Source organism: Tiliqua scincoides, chromosome 9, assembly GCF_035046505.1.
Source record: "Tiliqua scincoides isolate rTilSci1 chromosome 9, rTilSci1.hap2, whole genome shotgun sequence".
Lineage (NCBI taxonomy): Eukaryota > Metazoa > Chordata > Lepidosauria > Squamata > Scincidae > Tiliqua > Tiliqua scincoides.
In genome coordinates, this window is record NC_089829.1 from 12,938,495 (window position 1) to 12,958,084 (window position 19,590).

General features: G+C 49.2%; 1 protein-coding gene across 1 annotated transcript; it reads right to left on the reverse strand.

The window, feature by feature from the left end:
* Nucleotides 1-214: 214 nt before the first annotated feature.
* On the reverse strand, nt 215-15,707 carry CCDC27 (coiled-coil domain containing 27). Its single transcript, XM_066637440.1, has 13 exons — nt 15,549-15,707; nt 14,783-14,912; nt 13,060-13,194; nt 12,114-12,247; nt 10,873-11,043; nt 9,669-9,893; nt 8,686-8,899; nt 7,326-7,456; nt 5,735-5,812; nt 4,296-4,508; nt 3,076-3,180; nt 2,860-2,943; nt 215-253 (listed from the first exon to the last, which is right to left on the reverse strand). Exons 1-13 carry the CDS (start codon nt 15,705-15,707, stop codon nt 215-217), a joined length of 1,818 nt encoding a protein of 605 aa, XP_066493537.1.
* Nucleotides 15,708-19,590: the final 3,883 nt, after the last annotated feature.

Consider the following 19,590-nt stretch of genomic DNA (forward strand, 5'->3'; position numbering starts at 1 on the left):
TAGTGTCCTCTCTGTTCATCTGGAGCAAAAGGGGCTCCCATCTCAAGACTACTCTTGAGCCTAACTTGTGCCCCAGAACATGCCTCAAATGTTCGTTAACATGCAAGGATTCCAACTGAAGTGGGTAGGCTGTTTGTTGGCTGCAAAGAACTTCCATGTTCAGTAGCAGTACATTGATGAAATTAATAGGAACTGGGACAGAACAGCAGGGCTGTCAGGCTTGTGGGGCCCCCTGGGAGGAGGTGGTGAGCCCCTGCAGGAAGCAAGATGGGTCAAAGGACAACAATTGCCAAGATTCTTTGGACAAAGCGACATGCAAGCAAATAGATATACCAGGGTCACATATGTGGCACTGCAACATATAATGTGTGGCTTGCAGAATTATGTTGGCCAAGCTCCTTTTCACATCACAATATAAAAAGAAAATAAGAAATTCTCAAGGTTTATTATTTATTGTGCATAGAGCCCATGAGTGCGATGTTCCTTGTGAGTAAATATATTTAAGAATGCTTCTGAGATACTGTGATTCCCAAATATCTCTCTTGCAGCTCTCAAAAGCCTGAAGTTTATCATACGTGGCTCTTACATTAAGCAAGTTTGGTCACCACTGGGATATATGCTTGTGACATATGTCTGTCTAGAGCAGGGGTGCCCAAACTCCGGCTCTGGGGCCACTTGCTGCCCTCAAGGCCTCTCAATGCGGCCCTCAGGGAACCCCCAGTCTCCAATGAGCCTCTGGCCCTCCGGAGATTTGTTGGAGCCCACATTGGCCCAACGCAATTGCTCTCAGCATGAGGGCAACTGTTTGACCTCTCATGTGAGCTGTGGGATGAGGGCTCCCTCCACTGCTTGCTGTTTCGCGTCTGTGATGCAGTAGCAGCAGCAAAGGAAAGGCCAGCCTTGCTTTGTGCAAGGCCTTTTATAGGCCTTGAGATATTGCAAGACCTTCATTCATTCATATGAGTTCATCTTTAATATATTCATTTATGTAAACTTATGTAAATTTATTCAAATTTTACATGTAAATTAATTCTTGTTTCCCCCGGCCCCCAACATAGTGTCAGAGAGCTGATGCGGCCCTCCTGCCAAAAACTTTGGACACCCCTGCTCTAGAGCAGTGATTTTCAACCTTTTTCATCTCATGGCACACTGACAAGCTACTAAAATGGTAAAGGCACACCAGCAGGTTTCTCACAATTGACAAGGCACACCATGCTGCCAGTGGGGGCTCACATCTCCCACTGGCCTTATTAATAAATGACCTTCCCCCAAATTCCTGTGGCACACCTGTGGACCACTCAACGGCACACCAGTGTGCCATGGCACAGTGGTTGAAAATGGCTGGTCTAGAGAGAGCCAGATTCCAGCAAGAAACCAGCTACATTCAGGCAACAGTCCTCTGTGAAGCACCAATGTTCTGGTTGGATGTTGGCCAAGCTGAAGTGTGGTGTCTTGCCATGTAGCCCACACCAACAGCAGTCTTTTGGGGATCTCCACTTGGAGCCAATTTTATCCAATGTATTTTTTAAATATGTGTCTCTTCCTTGTAACCAGAGGTCATCACAAAGCAACCTGAAATGGCTGAATGGCAAAGGTGTTACCTGGGTTCGCGTCATCTAGTGTGGGAGGCCAGCGCATCACCCCCATGACAGATAGCCATCCATACAGTGGGTGGGGCAATGTCCTGGGGCAGTGGGTCTGGTGATGCACCATCATCCCACCCCTACCTTTTTTTTTTTTGCTATAACTTTTGATAGAATAGAGGTATTTAAATGTGGTTTGTTTTGTTGCATTCTGCATGAAATCACACATTGAATGATATATAACATGTTCATAGTATTCGAATATACCAAGATTTAAAAAATTTTGGCCAGTGGTGGTGTTGTCCCCCCATGTGCATCACCCAATGTGGCCCACACCCCCCAGTGACACCACTGCTATATGGAGTAGCACCCTTAGAGAGATCAGTTGAGCCCCCATTGCATCGGTCTGCTGTTCTCTCCATCCCAGTCGCTACCGGGGGGGGGGGGCTCCAATCCTCTTCCACCTTGCTGAGAGCAAGTTGGAAGAGGATCAGCGTAGACAGAAAGAAAGATCACTGTGCTTATGAAGCTCCAGTTTGACAGGGGCAAGAAATCTGTCACCTGCCCCCTTCTTTTCCCTGATCATGAGCTCAGAGCATAGCCTCCCTCCTCCATACAGCTTCTGTTGTGCATGAACAGAAATGGTGCACATTCTGGCTTCTCAGCATGCCCTATTTGTGTGCATTTGCAACAGGAATGGTGTAGCATTACAGGTTATGCTGAATCAATTGGGTGCCTGGCTTCAGGGTCTGCTAGTTAGCAGCAAAACTCAAAGGGAAGGTAGTTAGCAGCTCTGGGAGTTAGTAAGGAAGCTCACCCCGTATCCCTTTCATTATAGGGAGGGCTGCATATATGTCACCATGCTCTCTAGGTCTAACTGCCATTGATAGACACGGTGGTTCTGTTCCACTTATGTTTGAGGGTACCTGTACATCAGAATTTCAGTTTTTGCATTTTTGGTTGTCCATCATCACCAGCGTTTGATTGTGACAATAAAATGTGACTGCCTTCCTACCCTTTTGTGTCATTGCATTTACTAGCTTCTTCGCACCTATCAAAGGGGTGTATTTTTTCTGAGAGTGCCCTGTGGGGATAAGAGAGAAAGTCGAGGAAAGGACATCATTTAATCAGTTTTATCGGGGTCAGGAGTTGGGAATGTAGAGATATTCTTTCATTCGGTGGTTCAACAGTCAACCCGCCTGTGCGCACAAGTGTTTCAAGGAGTTCCAAGTCCCTGTTTGCTTGCACTCCTTTTCTTATGGGTGGGTACAATTACGGGCTCGCAGCTGTTCAGAGGTGGCACCTTCACCCCCTTTTGTTTCAGTAGCTGGTGGAAGTCCACACGGTCCGTTATGATCTTCTAGAAGACAAATCCACAGGACAGCTTCAGGTGAGATGTGGTGGCAACCATTCCACTATGTCCTGCTCTCCTCACCCATCACCCACCTCCAAACCCTTCTATTGGCTTCCAACCAGCACTGAATCACTTTACCTGCAAAGCTTCCAATACCTCCTCATCTCCGATTTCTGCCTGAGGCGATTTGGTGCCAGGAGAGCTGTAGGTCGCCTGGATGATTTTACTTCGAAATCGTTCAAACTTCCAAAGCAAAAAAAGAAACAGGGGAAGCTTTAGTACTGAGGTTGACAGGTTTGAGGTTACAAGAAGCTTCTTTTTGTAAGATCTCTGAAGGCTACTTTAAAGGCCTTCTCATGACTATTGTCAGTGTAAAGTGGTGGTTTGAGGAGGACAACCTTGTAGCAAAATGGGGGGGGGGACTGGAACCTGTTGCAAATTTACAGTTGATTTGGTTTTTTACATGCAGTTGCAGAATCAAGCTGGGCACACTGCTCAATATTCCACCCATAATGCAAACAAGACTAGGGTGGTGGGATTTGAACCTGGGTTTCTAGGAACCAGGGAGGGCACATTGAAAAATGCAAAACAAGGAAGTGGATGGACAGGAGATTCAGCAGTGATTTTAATCATAGTTGAAGCTACAGGGAGCTCTAGAATGCTTCTCTGTCCACCCCTGCCAACTAAGCTAACACACAGAACAGAGCTTGGTTTTTCATTGGGAGAAACAGAAGGTGCCACTCCTTAGAAACCACAAATGGGACTCTTCATTGGTTCAAGAGAGCAAAGGCTACTCAAAATTTCCCAAGGGCAGCTGCCCTTGTCTCCAAGAGCATTCCCAATGCAAAACCAGCTTGATGCTAAATGAGATTGGTGTTGCTTTCTGCAAGGAACTCTGGGAATTGTTGTTCTGAGAGGGCAGCCAGAATTCCGTTCCATTCCCAAGACATGGATGAAAGTTTTTCTTGTCTGCAAACATGCCAGAAAGCAGAGTGGTGTCATGCAGGCTCTGTGGCAGTGGGATCAAATACCAGCTGTGAAATAGCACCAGGGCTACGAGTGCCACTAGCTGGGAACCACAAGCTACAGCAGAACGTACATCCAAAGAACGCCACCAGAAGTGTGCAGACAACATCCAAAATCTGGGCCCCAAGGTTGAGAGAACCATGCACAAGCCTCCCCCTCCAGACTGGTCAGTAAAAAATCCCCAGGCCACCCTGAGACTGGATGCATTATGAAAATCAGCATTCAAACCTGCTTGTTTTGCACAATGAATTCCACATCCCAAAGCCAGGTTCCCCACATCAACAGATGGTCTGACATGGGAAGGGTGCCTCGGAATGGGCTGCGAAGATTACCCGGGCGCCAATGATCTCCAAGGTGACTCTGGTCAGCTGCTCGGCCCGCTGCAAGGTGTCCAGTTGCCTCTGCAGCTCGCTCTGCTGTGTCAGCTGCTTCCCGACATGGTGCTGGTTCACCGCCAGCTCAGCCTGGAGTTGGTTGACTTGGGTCTGCAAGTCCTCAATCATCTGACTCTTCTCAGAGAGTCTGAGCTCCAGGTCAGAGACATCCTGAGGAGGGTGGAGGAAAGACAGCGTGAGAGAAACAGTGTGGAGGATAGTGAGCTGGATGGACCGGTGGTCTGATTCAGCATTGTGAAGTTCCAGAATGATTGGGGTCAAAACTGTCTGCTCCCAGTCCAACATGATCCATCACCCTCTTGGTACTGATATCCTTCTCAAAGAGCCTCCAAGATGCCCTGGTTTCCCAGTGGCATACCTAGAGGGGGGCAAGGGGTGTGGGGGGATTGAAAATGGGGTGTGAGAGGGTGGAAAATGGGGGGGGGCTGCCCTGGGCACTGGGACCTCAAGGAATGCCACTGTGGTTTCCCCCTTCAAGGACCAATTTGATTCTTCAGCCAGTCAGTCCTGTCTCAGTCCAAGATCTAAGATCCCTGGTTCCCCCCCCATTTTGCTGTTCAATCCCCTGCATCCCTAATGCCTAACAGCCCCCCCCCAGTACCACCTCCCTTTTTCCTTCGTGCTACTTAATTTACCCGAAGATTCCAGACACTTATAGAGCTGCCCCCTGCCAATCGGATCACAGGTCTCTCTGAACCAATCAGGAGCTCTTTTGCAAACATTAGTTCTGCTCCTCGGAGCAGCAGCTCAGAGTCCAACCCCAAGGAGGAGGAAGTAGCCTGGTACAAATGCCAGGCTTCAACACAAGGCTGGAGCCCGGTTCTACCAGCCAGAAGATTCCAGACCTTGAAGTCAATGACTCCCAACTGAACTCTGGAGCTGGCGCCTACAAAATTGCAGCCCCTCAAGGATCCAGCCCTTCATGCTCCCCTGAGTGAACACATTAGCATGGGAGAGTAAATGGGAGAGTAAAGATGCAAGATTCCAGGCCAGAGGGTGGCTCCTCCAAATCTTTCTGTTCTCTAGGCAGGGAGACAAAGTCTGGTCCTGGAGACATTTAAAATCTCAGTCCTTCTCTGGTCGGAGTCAGAGCAAGATGCTCATCGAAAGCTTGTTGGGGGTTCTAGAACCTTTCCTCATCACCTGCTCAACCTTGTGGGCTCCTGACTGAAGGGTGCCCCTACTCCCCCAACTTAGGATGCTACCACCTAATCCTCTGCGTGTGTGTCCGTGGGTGTGTATGCACATGGTTTGGGGCAGGCCAAAGTGTGGTATGGGTGCAAACTCAGGGCTTCCAGAAAGCAAATGCTCACAAGGAAGGGAAGCAGGAGGGAGGACCTGGGAACCCTCCACGCCCTGCCAGGGGCTCGACTCACCTGTCGAAGTTTGTGATTCTCTCTCTCGATAGCGCCCATCATCTCTTCGTGCTTCCTCGCCTCCCGCAGGTTGCTAAACTGAGAGAGGAGACAACAGTCGGGCATAGGAGCCCCCTTTAGCAAAGGTGTGGAAGAAAAACAGGCCACCTAATAAAGGTAGCTTGATGCTTTAATTATGATTTTCATTTTGATGGTAGCTCATGTGAATCAAAGCCAAATTCCACTGTTCCGTTACAGTGTGTCCAAAAGAGACTACCTGGGATGAGTTCTAAAGGCACAACGCAGCCATCTGGCTGTCATTAAACTATTTTATATTTTCACATTTTTATCCTGCCCACCTTCCAAGGAGCTCAGGGTGGTGTACATAGTTCCTCCCCTTCTTACATCCTCACAACAACATCCTGTGAGGTAGGTGAGGCTGAGCGACAGTGACCAGCCCAAGGTCACCCAAGAAGTTTCGTGGCTGAATGGGAGTTTGTGGCTACCTGAATGTGCTGGTCACCAAATCACCAATTACTCCGGCTGCCTTTGGAGGCACGCCAGGAATTCAAAAGGAAGGGGGGCCTCCTTTGTGGTGACTCTGACCCTGTGGAGGCCTGGCTGGCCCCTGCCCTATACTTGGCCTTTTGGGTCAGCGTTTGGAGTGGGACGGGGGCAGTGGCTGAGGCGACATTTAGTTGGCCTTTCAACTGCGGATCTTGATTTTGTTAACACTGCCCATAATGCGTGTTTTTGTTTTATTTTATTATTTCTTGAAAAGATCTCTATACTGCTTTTCCAGTGCTCAAAGCGGAGCACTGGAATAAAAATGCCATAAAACATACAACTGATAAAAACATTAAATAAAAAGCAACCAATATTGGAGCTGTTAACAGATGTAAAAACAGCAATAACATATAGTTAAAAGAGTGCAAAAACAGCAAGCAACTACCTATAAAGAGGTTCCTTCCTCCTCAGAAACCAAGCAGAATAAAAATGTGTGCAAATCCTGCCAGAAACCATATAGAGAAGAGAAAACCTCAGACTTACAGACATATAGATAGCCTCTGGCTTTCTGGAAGTTGATTCCAAAGACAGGGTGCCACAACAGAAAAGGCCCTGCATGGTAGTGTTTTATTTTGTTTTGGTTTGTTCTATTGTAAGCTGCCTTGGGTTGCTTTACAAGCAAGAAAGGGGAGGTAGAAACGTTTATAATAAACAATAATTGGCAAAACTGGGCCTCCTCTGTTCCTCAACTGGAAGCTACCAGGGAATCCCGAAGGAATGAGATTTGGCCACTGGAAGAAAGGCTGAATAATGATGCAATAAATTAAGGGCCCAATCCTGTCCAACTTTCCAGCACTGATGCAGCAGTACCAGTAAGGCATGCACTGCATCCTACAGTGGTGAGGCAGTCATGGAGGCCTCCTCCAGGTAAGGGAATGTCTGTTCCCTTACCTTGAGGCTTCACGGTGGCTGCATTGATGGTGGAAAGTTGGATAGGATTGGTCCCTAAGTCCTCGGGCTCTGCACTACCCGAGACTACACCATTAACAAGCCAAGACTTCCTACGATATCCAGAACAGAATGACGGCAATGATGCAGCACGTACCTTGGTGGACATCGCTTCCAGCTGGTTGCCCCGCTCTCGCAGCTCCTTCTGCAATAAATCCTGCTCCGAGTGGGCATTCCGGAGCTGGGACGCCTCGAACGACAGCTGTCTTTGCAAGGAAGAAATGGCACCTAGGAAAAAGCAGGAGGGAAGCTGTGAAGGCAGCCGGGCTGCTGCCAGAAGTTCTTTGTCCCATCTAAAGAACGTGAACATCTTTAAAAAAAAAAAATCTGCAGCTTGTCTCTCTTTTAAATATAAGTTTTAGGGATAAAAATATAAGTTTTATCTGTCCTAAGGGACAGATAGGCTGTAAAGCACTTTGGCGCCAACATAAGAGGGGCTAGGCCAGCACACTGACTTGTGCTGGCCTCCCTGTGCCAACGCAGGCCCCAGGAAAAGGGTGAGTTGCGTCAGCCGAGCTTGGCTGATGCAGGGGTCTGGGGAGGGTGGGGAGGAGGCAGGGAGGAGGTGGGGGGCATGTTCCAGGGTGGGGAAGGGTGGGCAGGCCCGTGGGCAGGCGGGCAGGCAGGGAGCAAGAGGTGGAGCCAGAATCTGGTGGTTATGCCAGATCCTAACCCTGTTCCTGGGCAGCCTGGGCCAGCTCCAGGTTGCTTGGATTTGCACTACCTCCGAAGGTGGCGCAGATTCGGGTAGTCCCGCTGGGGCTGCAGTGGCTCTCCCTAGGGTAAGGAGAAGCGATTCCCCTTGTCCCACACTGAGCTACTAAGTGCCCGAACCTTGCACTGGAGTCAGTGCAAGCCCGCTGGCCTGCCTGTTCCAGCGCAAGTTAGGATTCCACTGTTACTTATTTAACATGTTGTTTAACATGTTGTTTTTGTCCTGATTTTCTACTCCCCACAAATCACTAAAAGGGGGGGGGGCGGGCTAAAACAATAACAATAAATGATTTTACAGTAACAGAAAAATCACATCTAGCTCTGTCGGCCTAAAACAATGCAGAGAAAAGGCAAAAGGAGAAAAATACCAAAACCAAAAACCAAACCCACCAGGGAGAATAAATGGGTCTACTGCTGCCATTGAATACAGGCAGAAAGGGGAGTTACCCAGCTTTCTAAAGTCAGGGACTTCTACATCTGAGGTGCCACCACAGAGAAGGTCCTTCCCTTGCCACTGGGGGCCAAACCTCTGCTGGTGATGGGATATTTATGTGCATATTCCGATATTTATATCCCACCTTTTAACTGCCACAAAGGCAGCTTACGAATCTTGAAAAAAGACAACCCTGCAATAAAACTCTCAACCCTGCAACAAAAACCATGGCTGGTCTCTACAGGAGCTGGTGTCATAAGCTCCCTCTGGCCTGGGCACCTCCTCTTCCTCCTTCCCTTCAGTACATTACCTGTGGCAATGTCATAATCTTCTTTCACTTTCTCCAACTCCTCGTACAGCTCCTGGTTCATCCTCTGGAACTCGCAGAGCATGCTGTGGATCGATTTCTCCTTCGCTTGTGCCTCTTCAAGGCCCAGGTCCCCGATGATTAGCTCCTTGGAGTCACACTTGTACTCTTCCTCTTCCCCAATCCTCAGCATTCCCTTCTGCTGCATTTCCATGTACTGCAAGGACAAAGCGACACGGATGTTTTGCACGCCAAGGCCTGGGGCAAGAGGGAGGGCCCATAACTGACTTAAAAGCAACTGTTCTCGGTCAAGAGGATTGGGCAGGGGATTGGAAAGCAGGCCAGTGAGCTGGATATCCCAAAGAGTGGAAGGGTAACACTGGTATAAGAAAAAGAGATGTCCTAGTGAGTAAAACTGAGTCTGAGAAAAGGGGTTTTTATGCACAGAACATCTGCCTCATCCATGAGGTTGAATGCACATGGTAGCCCCTGGCAGCTAATTGGAGGGAGGAGAGGGGCACCTGCTGCGAGCCTTTGCCACTTCTCCTCCTCCCACCCCTGGATTTAAAATGGAAGAGGGCAAACTGAGTAGAACAGGAAGCGTGGAGGAGAAGAGAGAGGTGGGCTAAAGCATCAAAGATGGTGGGTGCTTCAGCTCAACACTCGAGTCTTCTATACTTCCAGTTCTGCGTGGTCCCCTCCCTTTTTCAAATCCTAGGAGCTGGTGGAGGGGCTGCTCCTGGCATGCCACTGGGTAAGGGGTCGGGGGGCATACCACATGCTGCCACAGGCACTGAGGGGTCTTGGCTTTGCCCCAACAGACAGACCCTCAATCCCTCTCCCTTTCAGTAGAAGTGGTCCCTTATAAAGGAATTTTCCAGAACTTATTTCTCACAGGGAGGGACCAAAACAAGAAGCAGCAGAGGGTACGGAGAGAAGAGACACGGAATGCTCGCAGATATTTCCGCCTGCTGGCCTCTGCTCACCTCCTTCTCCAGCTCTTCTAGTTCCTCCTGGTCCTTCATCAGTGTCTGGCTCAGCTGCACCATCTTGGTGTCCAGCACTTTGTCCGAGTGGCTAAGCTCCTCTTTCAGGCGCGCCATTTCCTCCCGGAGCTCCTTGGGGATGGTCTTTTGCGTGAAAAAGGCCGGCAGCGAGAAGCCTCTCTGGTGCAGCTTCACACCAGTCCCTTTTGGCTCTTTGGGTGGCTCCTAAAAAAAAAGGAAGGAATTGGAGCGTTGAACCTTGAAGGCAGGAAGAGGGAATTCTGCCGACTAGCACCTGAGCAAATGTAGTTGGATGATATCACAGAAACGCTGCTGGAAAATACCAGGGCGGATGGGCCAAAATGTCTAGCATTAAGATGTGCCTGTGGCAACATTCCCAAGTTGAGACTGTGGCCGAGTGTGTGGTTGGAGTCCATCTTCCTTCTGCTCCCAGCACAGCCCTCTTAGCAGCTAGCCTACTCCGAGGCATCCCTCACCTCTCTCCTGTTACTGTAAAATACTCACAGTTCCACAGCTCAGGCCACAATCATGGGGGAAGCTCTGAGGAAAGGGGCAGGCACACCTCGTGAGGGGTATCCCCGCAAGGCTGGAAAAAAACCCAGGAAGAGCAGCTGCCGCTGCCCAGGAGCAGACAATCCTGGGCTAAACCTGGACTAGTGGTCACATCCAGGAGAAAAAACTTCATGCAGAGGACCCACGGCTCAGTGGAGGTGCATGCAAAAGGCCTTACTTTCAATCCCTGGCAGCATTTCCAGACTGTCGCCTGGATCACTGGAGAGATCTCGCTGGTCAGTGCTGACAATGGTGGGGTCCACAGGCAGCTTTACACAAGCCTCAACAGGGAGGGCGTCCCAGTCTGCTATAACATATCTATGCACTACCTATGACGGTGGTGCCCAACCACTGCAGTGCCCCCTTGAGATCCCCAGACCACAAAGTACACATCATCTAAAGTCAATACACAAAGCTGATGCTACAAGGATGCTCTGTCCAACTCTTTTGGCCTCAGAGAGCAATTTCTGCTCTCTGCCCCAAACCTGGTGTTCGGGGACAACAACCCTCCCTTCCCCAATTATATCCCCAAGTGAGTAGGCCTCTCTGGTTTGTAGGAAGACCCAAACAATCTCCCAACCTCCTTCATGGGGATCTCCTCCGGCTCAGGGATCTTCTCCGGCTCTGGGACCTCTTCCTGCTTTGGGGTGTCGACGGCCTCCCGTTCAAGATTATCCAGCTGCTTCTGCATGCTTTGCACCTCCTCCCGGAGGATGGTAATCACGTCGTCCTTCCGGACACACTCATTCTCACACCTGGAGAGGCGGGAAACCTCTCCCCCCAGCCTCTGCAGAAGCATATCCTGGGAAGAGATGAATCGTCACAGAGCTGAGATGAAGAAGGCTCAGAAACAGAAAAGGCTTGCACAGACCCAGCTAGTTTGGACAGTGGTGGCATGTGGGGCTGCTGCCAGTCTGACTTATGAAAGTAAAATGGGGCTGTGCCTGTACACAGCGCATGAGGGCAGACCATTCATTGCCCTTATGGACTGATATGGCCCCCAAAGGGCTTGAAAGAAGACTCTTGCATGGAGCAGGGCACACAGCCCTCTGGGAAACTTCCTGCGCTAGAGCTGGATGTTAAAAGGGAGTGGGGGAAACACAGATCCACCCAAAATTATCTACAGCAGAAAACAGCGTAGGGGGCTTTGGCAGGATCTGGTGCCAGTCCAAGATCTGCTAGAGCATCTCCCCACCTTCTGCTTCCTTCTCACACACTTCCTAGATCTGAAAAGGAAGAAGGAGTGGAGGAAAAGAGAGTGGTAGGCTAGAGTGTCTCCCCACCACCCGCCTCCACTTCCTCTTCCTGCACTCACTGAATTGGAATCAGAAAAAGTGAACAGGGTGGAAGAGGGTGTGAAGGAGAAGAAGGATCTCCCCACCAGTCTCTTCTCTTCTACTTTCTCCTCCTGCACTAGAGAAACTGTCTTCTCTGATACCAGATGCAGCTACAGGAATGGGGAGTTTGCATTTTGGCAAACAAAGATGGTAGGTTTGATTAATTGATTTGACTGATTAATTGATGGTAGGGGCCAATGGCGCAACTGCTGAAGAGCATTCAGAGCTACCACTAAGGCAAGCTAGCATGAAGGCTTAGATAAGGTCTACCTTGCCCACCCCACACCTCTTCCAAAGGCTGGGCACAGCCACAATTGCTGCTGCTGCTCTTCCTCTATTTCCAGCAGGCGCAGGCTAAATCAGTGCCATGCTGTCTCTGTGGCAGTGGGGCCAAGCGCCACGTGTCATCATGGGACATACCACCACACCGCTCACTGAGCAGCACGGCTCTAGGGGTGCCCTATGAATACTGCCCATCCCCTCCTTGATCAGCTCTTCTCTTTCACTGCCCATGTTCTTCGATGCACAGTCTTACCTTCTCCTGAAGCACAGAGACGTACCAGGGAATTTTGTTCCCCGTGTGGTTTTTCATCTCACCAGAGGGCCAAATCTCTTCGCTGTAACTTTGCAGGAATCCAGGCACACTTTGGCTGATTGACGCTGGATAATCTGGGAGCATCAGGAAGAAAGAGGATTTCACCAGTAAGTTGCTGATGGTGTTCTTTAACCTTTAGTGGACACCAAACGAGGGGCGGAAGTTTTGCAGGCATAGGGCCTGGGCTGAACCTCCAGCGCTTCAACTGAATGAAGGAACAGCCTTCCACTTGTCCAGAGCCAGAACCCATCTCAAACCCCAACCCGCGATCCACGTCCAAGAGCTGGAAGGGCCAATGAGAAGCTACGCTTCCACGATTCCCACCTGCTGGTAGCCAATCAGCGTGTGCTGCTCATGGCTTGTTCAGCCTGTTTTTTCCTTCCAGCCTAATTGGTTCTGCTCCCCGACATTGCCCCACAGGCCAGTGCCCATGAAAGCAGGTTGAGGGTGCTCTTCAGGCAACGGTGGAGGAGCTTGGCCACACAGCTACGGGTGTCCTCCCATACCCCACCTGCCTCCTCTGTCTCCCATATCCAACATTTGCAGAAGCTCCTCCCAATGTTGAACACAGGCTACTCTATACACTGCCATGAACACAGATATCATTGTATACATCATCAAAGCAATGACAGAGACCAATTAGGCTGGTTCCTGCATGGGCAGCAGTATGGGAATGGAGGGTGCCAAAGATGAACTCAGTCCATCACCAGCGTGCACAACGGTAGGGGCAGGGAAAACAAGTGGAGATTATAGCAGTTAAACCAAAAATGGCAAGAGAATGTCTCTAAACACAAAGTTGGGGGTGGGGGGGCTACCTTCTGCTTGCAGCCCTACTTTGCGCACACACATAAAGCACGATAAACAAATGTGGGGAATAGGCACTTACACCTGACTGAGCTCTGCAACTCCAGAACTTCCGGATTCTGCAGTAACGCGTTCAACTCGTCCATAGGCACCTGGGAGGAAAGGCTGATGGTGCTGACGTTATGGGGAAGCTGAGGGATTCTGGCAAAAGACGCTTCTGCAGGCATAAAAAGCAAAAGTGTGACGTCAGGTGAGCACTGGAGCAATGCAGCTGGATCGGGCCAAAGGCCTCTCTTGTCCAGCATCCTGTTCCCCACAGTGGACAACCAGCTGCATCTGGGAAGCCAACAAGAAGGAGAGCAATATCTCCTGATATTACTCCCCTACAACTGACATTGAGGTGCACGGCCTCTGAAGCCAGAGGTTCTGTTTATCTGCCATTGCAATGAAAAGCCCTGCTGGTCCCAATCAGAGGTCTGCTAGGGCATCGCGAAAATCTTTGGAAATAAATAAAAACAGATTAACAGCGCCGTCCTATCTCGCACTGGAACAAGCAGGCGAGGCGGCCTGCGCTGTATCCAGCGCGAGATAGGGCGCCAAAGTGGCTCAGCCGAAGGAAAGGGGAAATTCTTCTCCTTACCCCCGGGTAAGCCTCTGCAGCCCGATGGGTCTCCTTGGATTTGTGAAATCTCCTTGAAGGTGCTCTGTGCTGCTTGGGAACAGGGGTTGGGATCCGGCATAAGAAGCTGGGAGGAGGCGGGAGGGAGGCGTTCCAGGGTGGGTGGAGGGCGGATCCCAGCCCCACTTCCCGCTCTCCACCTGCCTGCCCGCCCCCGGGACCGCCCTCCCCCCATCCCAGAATGCCTCCCTCCTGCCTCCTCCCTGCCTCCAACCCACCTCCTCCCCACCCACCCCAGAGCCTTGCAATGGCTGAGCTCGGCCGATGCAAGGCTCTCCAGCAGAGCTGGCGTGGAGGCTGGATTCGGGCTCTGTGGGCTGGCACGCATTCGTGCGCCAGCCCAGCCCACTCACAAGGAGGTGCAAAACGTGCTTTATGGCATATTTGTAACACTCCTGGGCCGGTGAAAGGGACTTGCATCAGCCCATCCCCAGGTCAGGATTGCACCCTAAGTGGCTCCGCTTGCAACTGGTGTTCTGAACCTGGAGGAAAGCAGAGGAAAGTCATTGATAGTCTGGCCCCAAGCGATGATTTATTGGTACGTATGTGCCCAGTGCACACTGTGATGGTTTGGCCACGTCTGTAGAATGAACACCAGTCGCTGCTGCACAAGCTCCTCTGGCAGGAGCGACCTCCCTACTGGAGGGTTCAACAGGCAGCACTGAAGAAAAAGTGGGTCAAACACAATGAGGAAGATCCAAGGAACCAGAGATTGACCGTGAGGCTAGAAATATTGCAACTGATTGCCAGGAGTGGAAGGTGTACATTGAATGACACATGAATCCCAAAAGCACCTATAGCTGTGTACTAGTTGAGAGGACAACCTGCTCCACCAAGCACCAGAAAAGGACTAAAGAAGAAGGAGAAGATATGCCCGGTATCATGTACACATGTAGACAAACATGTCATGCAATAAAAAGGAACATGTCAGCAACAACAGAGAGTTTGAGTACACGGCTATTTTCTACATTCCCCTTTCCCAGATTTCACCCTCAGCCCAGCCATTTGAGTCAGAGAGACTGCACGCTGGCTGCATGGCTCAGCATGGATTTGAACTTGCATCTCCTTGGTCGAAACCTATCGCCCTAGCCACTACACCCAGCTGCCTGCCCACCAATGGCCTTACCGAGGTGAGATGTGGATGTCGCTCTGTGGCTGTACTTTGGGCACCCAGGGCGTGCCAGGAAGCACTTCTGCAGTTCGTCCAGCTCGGGGACGTAGCCCTGTGCCAAGCTTTCATTTGACCGTACCTCTGCCTGGGGAAGGAGAAGAATTTAGCGTCACATGTCTATGCGGCACCATCAACGCACTTGTGTCCTAGAACAGGCAAAGGTGGCAGGTCCCTGCCCCAAGGCGCTCACAGTCAAGAAACAAACTCAAGGGAGATGACAGAGAAAGGGAGAAAGGGAGAGTAGTGGGATCAATTGAACTACACTGTCTTCTCAGCGATGGTTCTATGGGAGCTGGTGTACTGGCCTGGTGTACTGGCTTCCTCTGGCCTGGGCACTTCATCTCCTTGGGACACACAGATCTTAAGCAGACCCTGGAAAGGTGGGGAAGGGGCTGCACCAACAGGAAGCTTGAATCTGCCCATCCCTTATGGATGATCACAAATGGGGATAAACTTGCTGGCTATGCACCTCAATATATCCATTTTTCACCACAGACAACAAAGCAGTCCAGATCTACATACTCAGAGTTCCCATTTACCCTGAACAACCCTGTTTCACCTCTTTCCTTAGCTATTTCCCCAGGCCACTGGGTGGCAAAGGTAACTCTCAGGGAGTGGGCCACTGCTTGGCTCCACCCTTTTCCCCCACTAGGCCCCACCCCTTTTCCCACCAGTACCAACTTTGTTTCCCCCTTTTCCCACCTGGCAACCTGATGCTTACCTGCTTTTCATAAAACTGCTTGACCGCTTGAGAGGCTGTGCTGGGGCTTCCCCTGGTGCTGCTGGGAGGATTCCACAGCGACCTCCTCCGGTGTTTGCGGTTCTCCATCTCCTTCAGCTCCTCAAAGCCCTTCCTCATCAGGCTGCTCTGATGCTCCATGACCGCGATCACTCGTCTGCTCCAGCATAAGGAAAAGTTAAAGAGCCTGTCCTGAGTGAAACCTCACAGGGGTTGTCATACATCTCTGTTTTACTCACCAGGCCTGGAATGGCTCCGAAGGGGAGGGGCCTCTTGCACGCCGCAGAGAGGCTCCCTGGATTGAGACGTTCTTATATTCTTATGAGACCTGGTTGAAGACCAGGAAACAGAGAGTGGGTGTCAATGGGCAATTTTCACAATGGAGAGAGGTGAAAAGTGGTGTGCCCCAAGGATCTGTCCTGGGACCGGTGCTTTTCAACCTCTTCATAAATGACCTGGAGACAGGGGTGAGCAGTGAGGTGGCAAAGTTTGCAGACGACACCAAACTTTTCTGAGTGGTGAAAACCAGAAGTGATTGTGAGGAGCTCCAGAAGGATCTCTCCAAACTGGCAGAATGGGCAGCAAAATGGCAGATGCGTAAGTGTAAAGTCATGCACATTGGTGCAAAAAAATCAAAACTTCACATATAGGCTAATGGGTTCTGAGCTGTCTGTGACAGATCAGGAGAGAGATCTTGGGGTGGTGGTGGACAGGTCGATCAAAGTGTCGACCCAATGTGCGGCAGCAGTAAAGAAGGCCAATTCTATGCTTGGGAAAATTAGAAAAGGTATTGAGAACAAAATGGCTAATATTATAATGCCGTTGTGCAAATCGATGGTAAGGCCACACCTGGACTATTGTAGCCAGTTCTGGTTGCCGCATCTCAAAAAAGACATAGTGGAAATGGAAAAGGTGCAAAAGAAGGCAACTAAGATGATTGCTGGGCTGGGGCACCTCCCTTATGAGGAAAGGCAACGGAGTTTGGGCCTCTTCTAGAAAAGAGACACCTGAGGGGGGACATGATTGAGACATACAAAATTATGCATGGGAAGGATAAAGTGGATAGAGAGATGCTCTTTACACTCTCACATAACACCAGAACCAGGGGACATCCACTAAAATTGAGCGTTGGCAGGGTTAGGACAGACAAAAGAAAATATTTCTTTACTCAGCGTGTGGTCGGTCTGTGGAACTCCTTGCCACAGGATGTGGTGACAGCATCTGGCCTGGACACCTTTAAAATGGGATTGGACAAGTTTCTGGAGGAAAAGCCATGATGCGTATGTACAACCTCCTGATTTTAGAAATGGGCTCTGTCAGATGCAAGGGAGGGCACCAGGATGCAGGTCTCTTGTTATCAGGTGTGCCCCCTGGGGCATTTGGTGGGGCCGCTGTGAGATACAGGAAGCTCGACTAGATGGGCCTATGGCCTGATCCAGTGGGGCTGTTCTTATGTTCTTCACCCCAGCCTCCTACAGCTGCTTGTTGTGTTGCATTGCTGGTCTCACTGCCAGGTGGTGGAGCTATGGGGGTCCCGTGCATGCCACCAGACACCACCTCAAGCACCAACAGACATCACCTCAAGCACCACCAGACACCAGCTCAAGTACCACCAGTGGTACCACTAGTTCATTATTCTTATACAGTATTTTTTTTTCTTTTTGTTATCAAACACTTTGGTATCTGAAAACTGAAGCAGACATTGTGTAAGTTAACAAACAAACAGATAAATAATTCTTTAAGCCTCTCAAGGCTAGGAGCTGCCTTTTCCCTCTGTGTCAAGTACAGACTCTGATGGGGTTCTGTAAGTCACAATACAGTATAAGGGTGCTGCAGAAATGCATCTTCATAATAAGTTCCATTGTTTTGTGAGGTTTCACACAGACGGCATAACAGTTAAAACAAAAACACACACAGATTCATGCACACATGCCCCAGACATCTTTATATAGCTTCAAAGAGCAGTCTTGTTTGACTTTGTAGATTTCTTGCTTTTAAGCAGGAGTTGAAAACACTTTCTTTTTCTCAGGGAATTCTTCAGGGCTTATACCAATGTGTCAAACTCGTATCATATCGAGGGCCGAATGGCATTCATGATGCCTGCTGAGGGCCGGAAGTGATGTCGTTAGGCAAGAAGTGATGTCATTAAACAACTCATAACCAAAAATAAGCACTTTTTCTCACTTAGGAATTCATTAACTACAAATGACAGAAGAAAAAACACACAAATCTTTATCATATTCAAGATATGGGAGAACCCAATTTTCGTGGGGGCTGCCCTTTTAGCAGTAACACCTCAGCACTGCTCAGCAGCTGAGAGCCTGAGGGCGGGTAAAAAGCTTCCGCAGGCCGCATTCGGCCTTATGTTTGGCACCCCTGGTTTAAACCATCCTCCAGTTGTTTAATTTTATTCATTATTTCTGCTCCCAAGGCTTTTACCACAAGCTTCATTCGTGGCTTGCAACTTGCGCACTGCTTTTAGCATATTATGACAATGCTTGCAAGCAATTTTGAGATATTTTGTTACTGAAAAGCAGAGTACAGTATTTCTAATGTAACTATCAATATAGTGGAGAACCCAGGAGCTCATGGCAGATTACAAGACAAAAAGACAGATGAAAATAAGAATAACCAATTAAAACTAAGCCATATGATTTACATATACAGTACATACAAAATTATTACATTATTGTCCATATACTGCACATATCATATATGCACAAATATATAATTTTGCATACAATAATACATTATAAAAAGGCTTGTTTCTTAGGCAAAGGCGGTATAGAAATCTCCAAAATAAATAAAATAACAAATAATTAATAAATACACAATATAAACATATAATACATCAGCATTTCTCAAGCTAGAAAATCCTCTGGTGCAGCATTTCTCAAACTTGGGTTGGGACCCACTAAGCGGGTCATGAGCCAATTTCAGGCGGATCACTTAGCACCCAGTTCAGCCACTATTGAAAAGATAGAACTGAAAATACAGGGTACGGAGCCAGGGAAGGCTCCTGCTGCTTTGCCCTGAATAGGTGGGAAGATGGGATGCTGGAGGCTGGAGAAGGTCCAAGTCTACGTCTGTTTTGACTTTTGAGCTGGAATGTTTGAATTCAGAGCCATGCAAAATCACAGCAGGAGCGTATGGGGCAATGGCACCTTTGGCTGATCGTGGTTTAAGTTTGAAGCCCAAATACATCTTTTTAGATTGTGAGCCCTATTGGGACAGGGAGCCATTAGTTATTTGATTTTTCTCTGTAAACCGCTTTGTGAACTTTTTGTTGAAAAGCGGTATATAAATACTGTAAATAATAATAATAATAATAAAATGGATGATGTCACTTTGGCCATGACATTACTTCCAGGTTAATGACATCACTTCAGGCTGGTCCTGACAGACTGTCATTCTTAAAAGTAGGTCCCAGGGCTAGAAGGTTTGAGAACCACTGTAATATGTAATTGCATGTTTGTATACCTTGTATATAGTTGTGAATTTGTATGTGTAAGTATAGATAGATAGATAGATAGATAGATAGATAGATAGATAGATAGATAGATAGATAGATAGAATTGTGCATTTCTACTCATGTGTGTGCCTGTGTATACACATATGTGTTTGTGCGCATATATATAAGGGTACAAGTGTGATACCCTTTGAAAACTCCCCACCTGAAAATGAGAAACAGACTCAGGACCCAAACCTGCGCATGTCTACTCAGAAGTTAGTTCTTCGGCTGGTGCGCCAGCTGCGACCGTACTTGGATCGTGCAGACCTGGCCACGGTGATCCATGCCACGGTGACATCGAGGTTAGATTACTGTAACGCGCTCTATGTGGGGCTGCCCCTGAAGACGGTTCGGAAACTACAATTAGTACAGAATGCGGCGGCCCGTGTGGTCACCGGAGCCAGGCGGTTTGACTCTGTCAGCCCGCTTCTCCGGGGGCTGCATTGGCTGCCCATTCGTTTCCGGGCCCAATTCAAGGTGCTGGTTTTGACCTTTAAAGCCCTATACTGCTCT

Excerpts from the sequence above, each read along its gene's own strand:
- CCDC27 (XM_066637440.1), bottom strand. The coding sequence starts at position 15,707 with ATGGAGCATCAGAGCAGCCTGATGAGGAAGGGCTTTGAGGAGCTGAAG. Across the intron at positions 13,195-14,782 it reads GACATCCACATCTCACCTCG|AAGCGTCTTTTGCCAGAATC; the intron begins GTAAGGCCATTG and ends TTATGCCTGCAG. Across the intron at positions 2,944-3,075 it reads AGGTATTGGAAGCTTTGCAG|AAGATCATAACGGACCGTGT; the intron begins GTAAAGTGATTC and ends TTTGTCTTCTAG.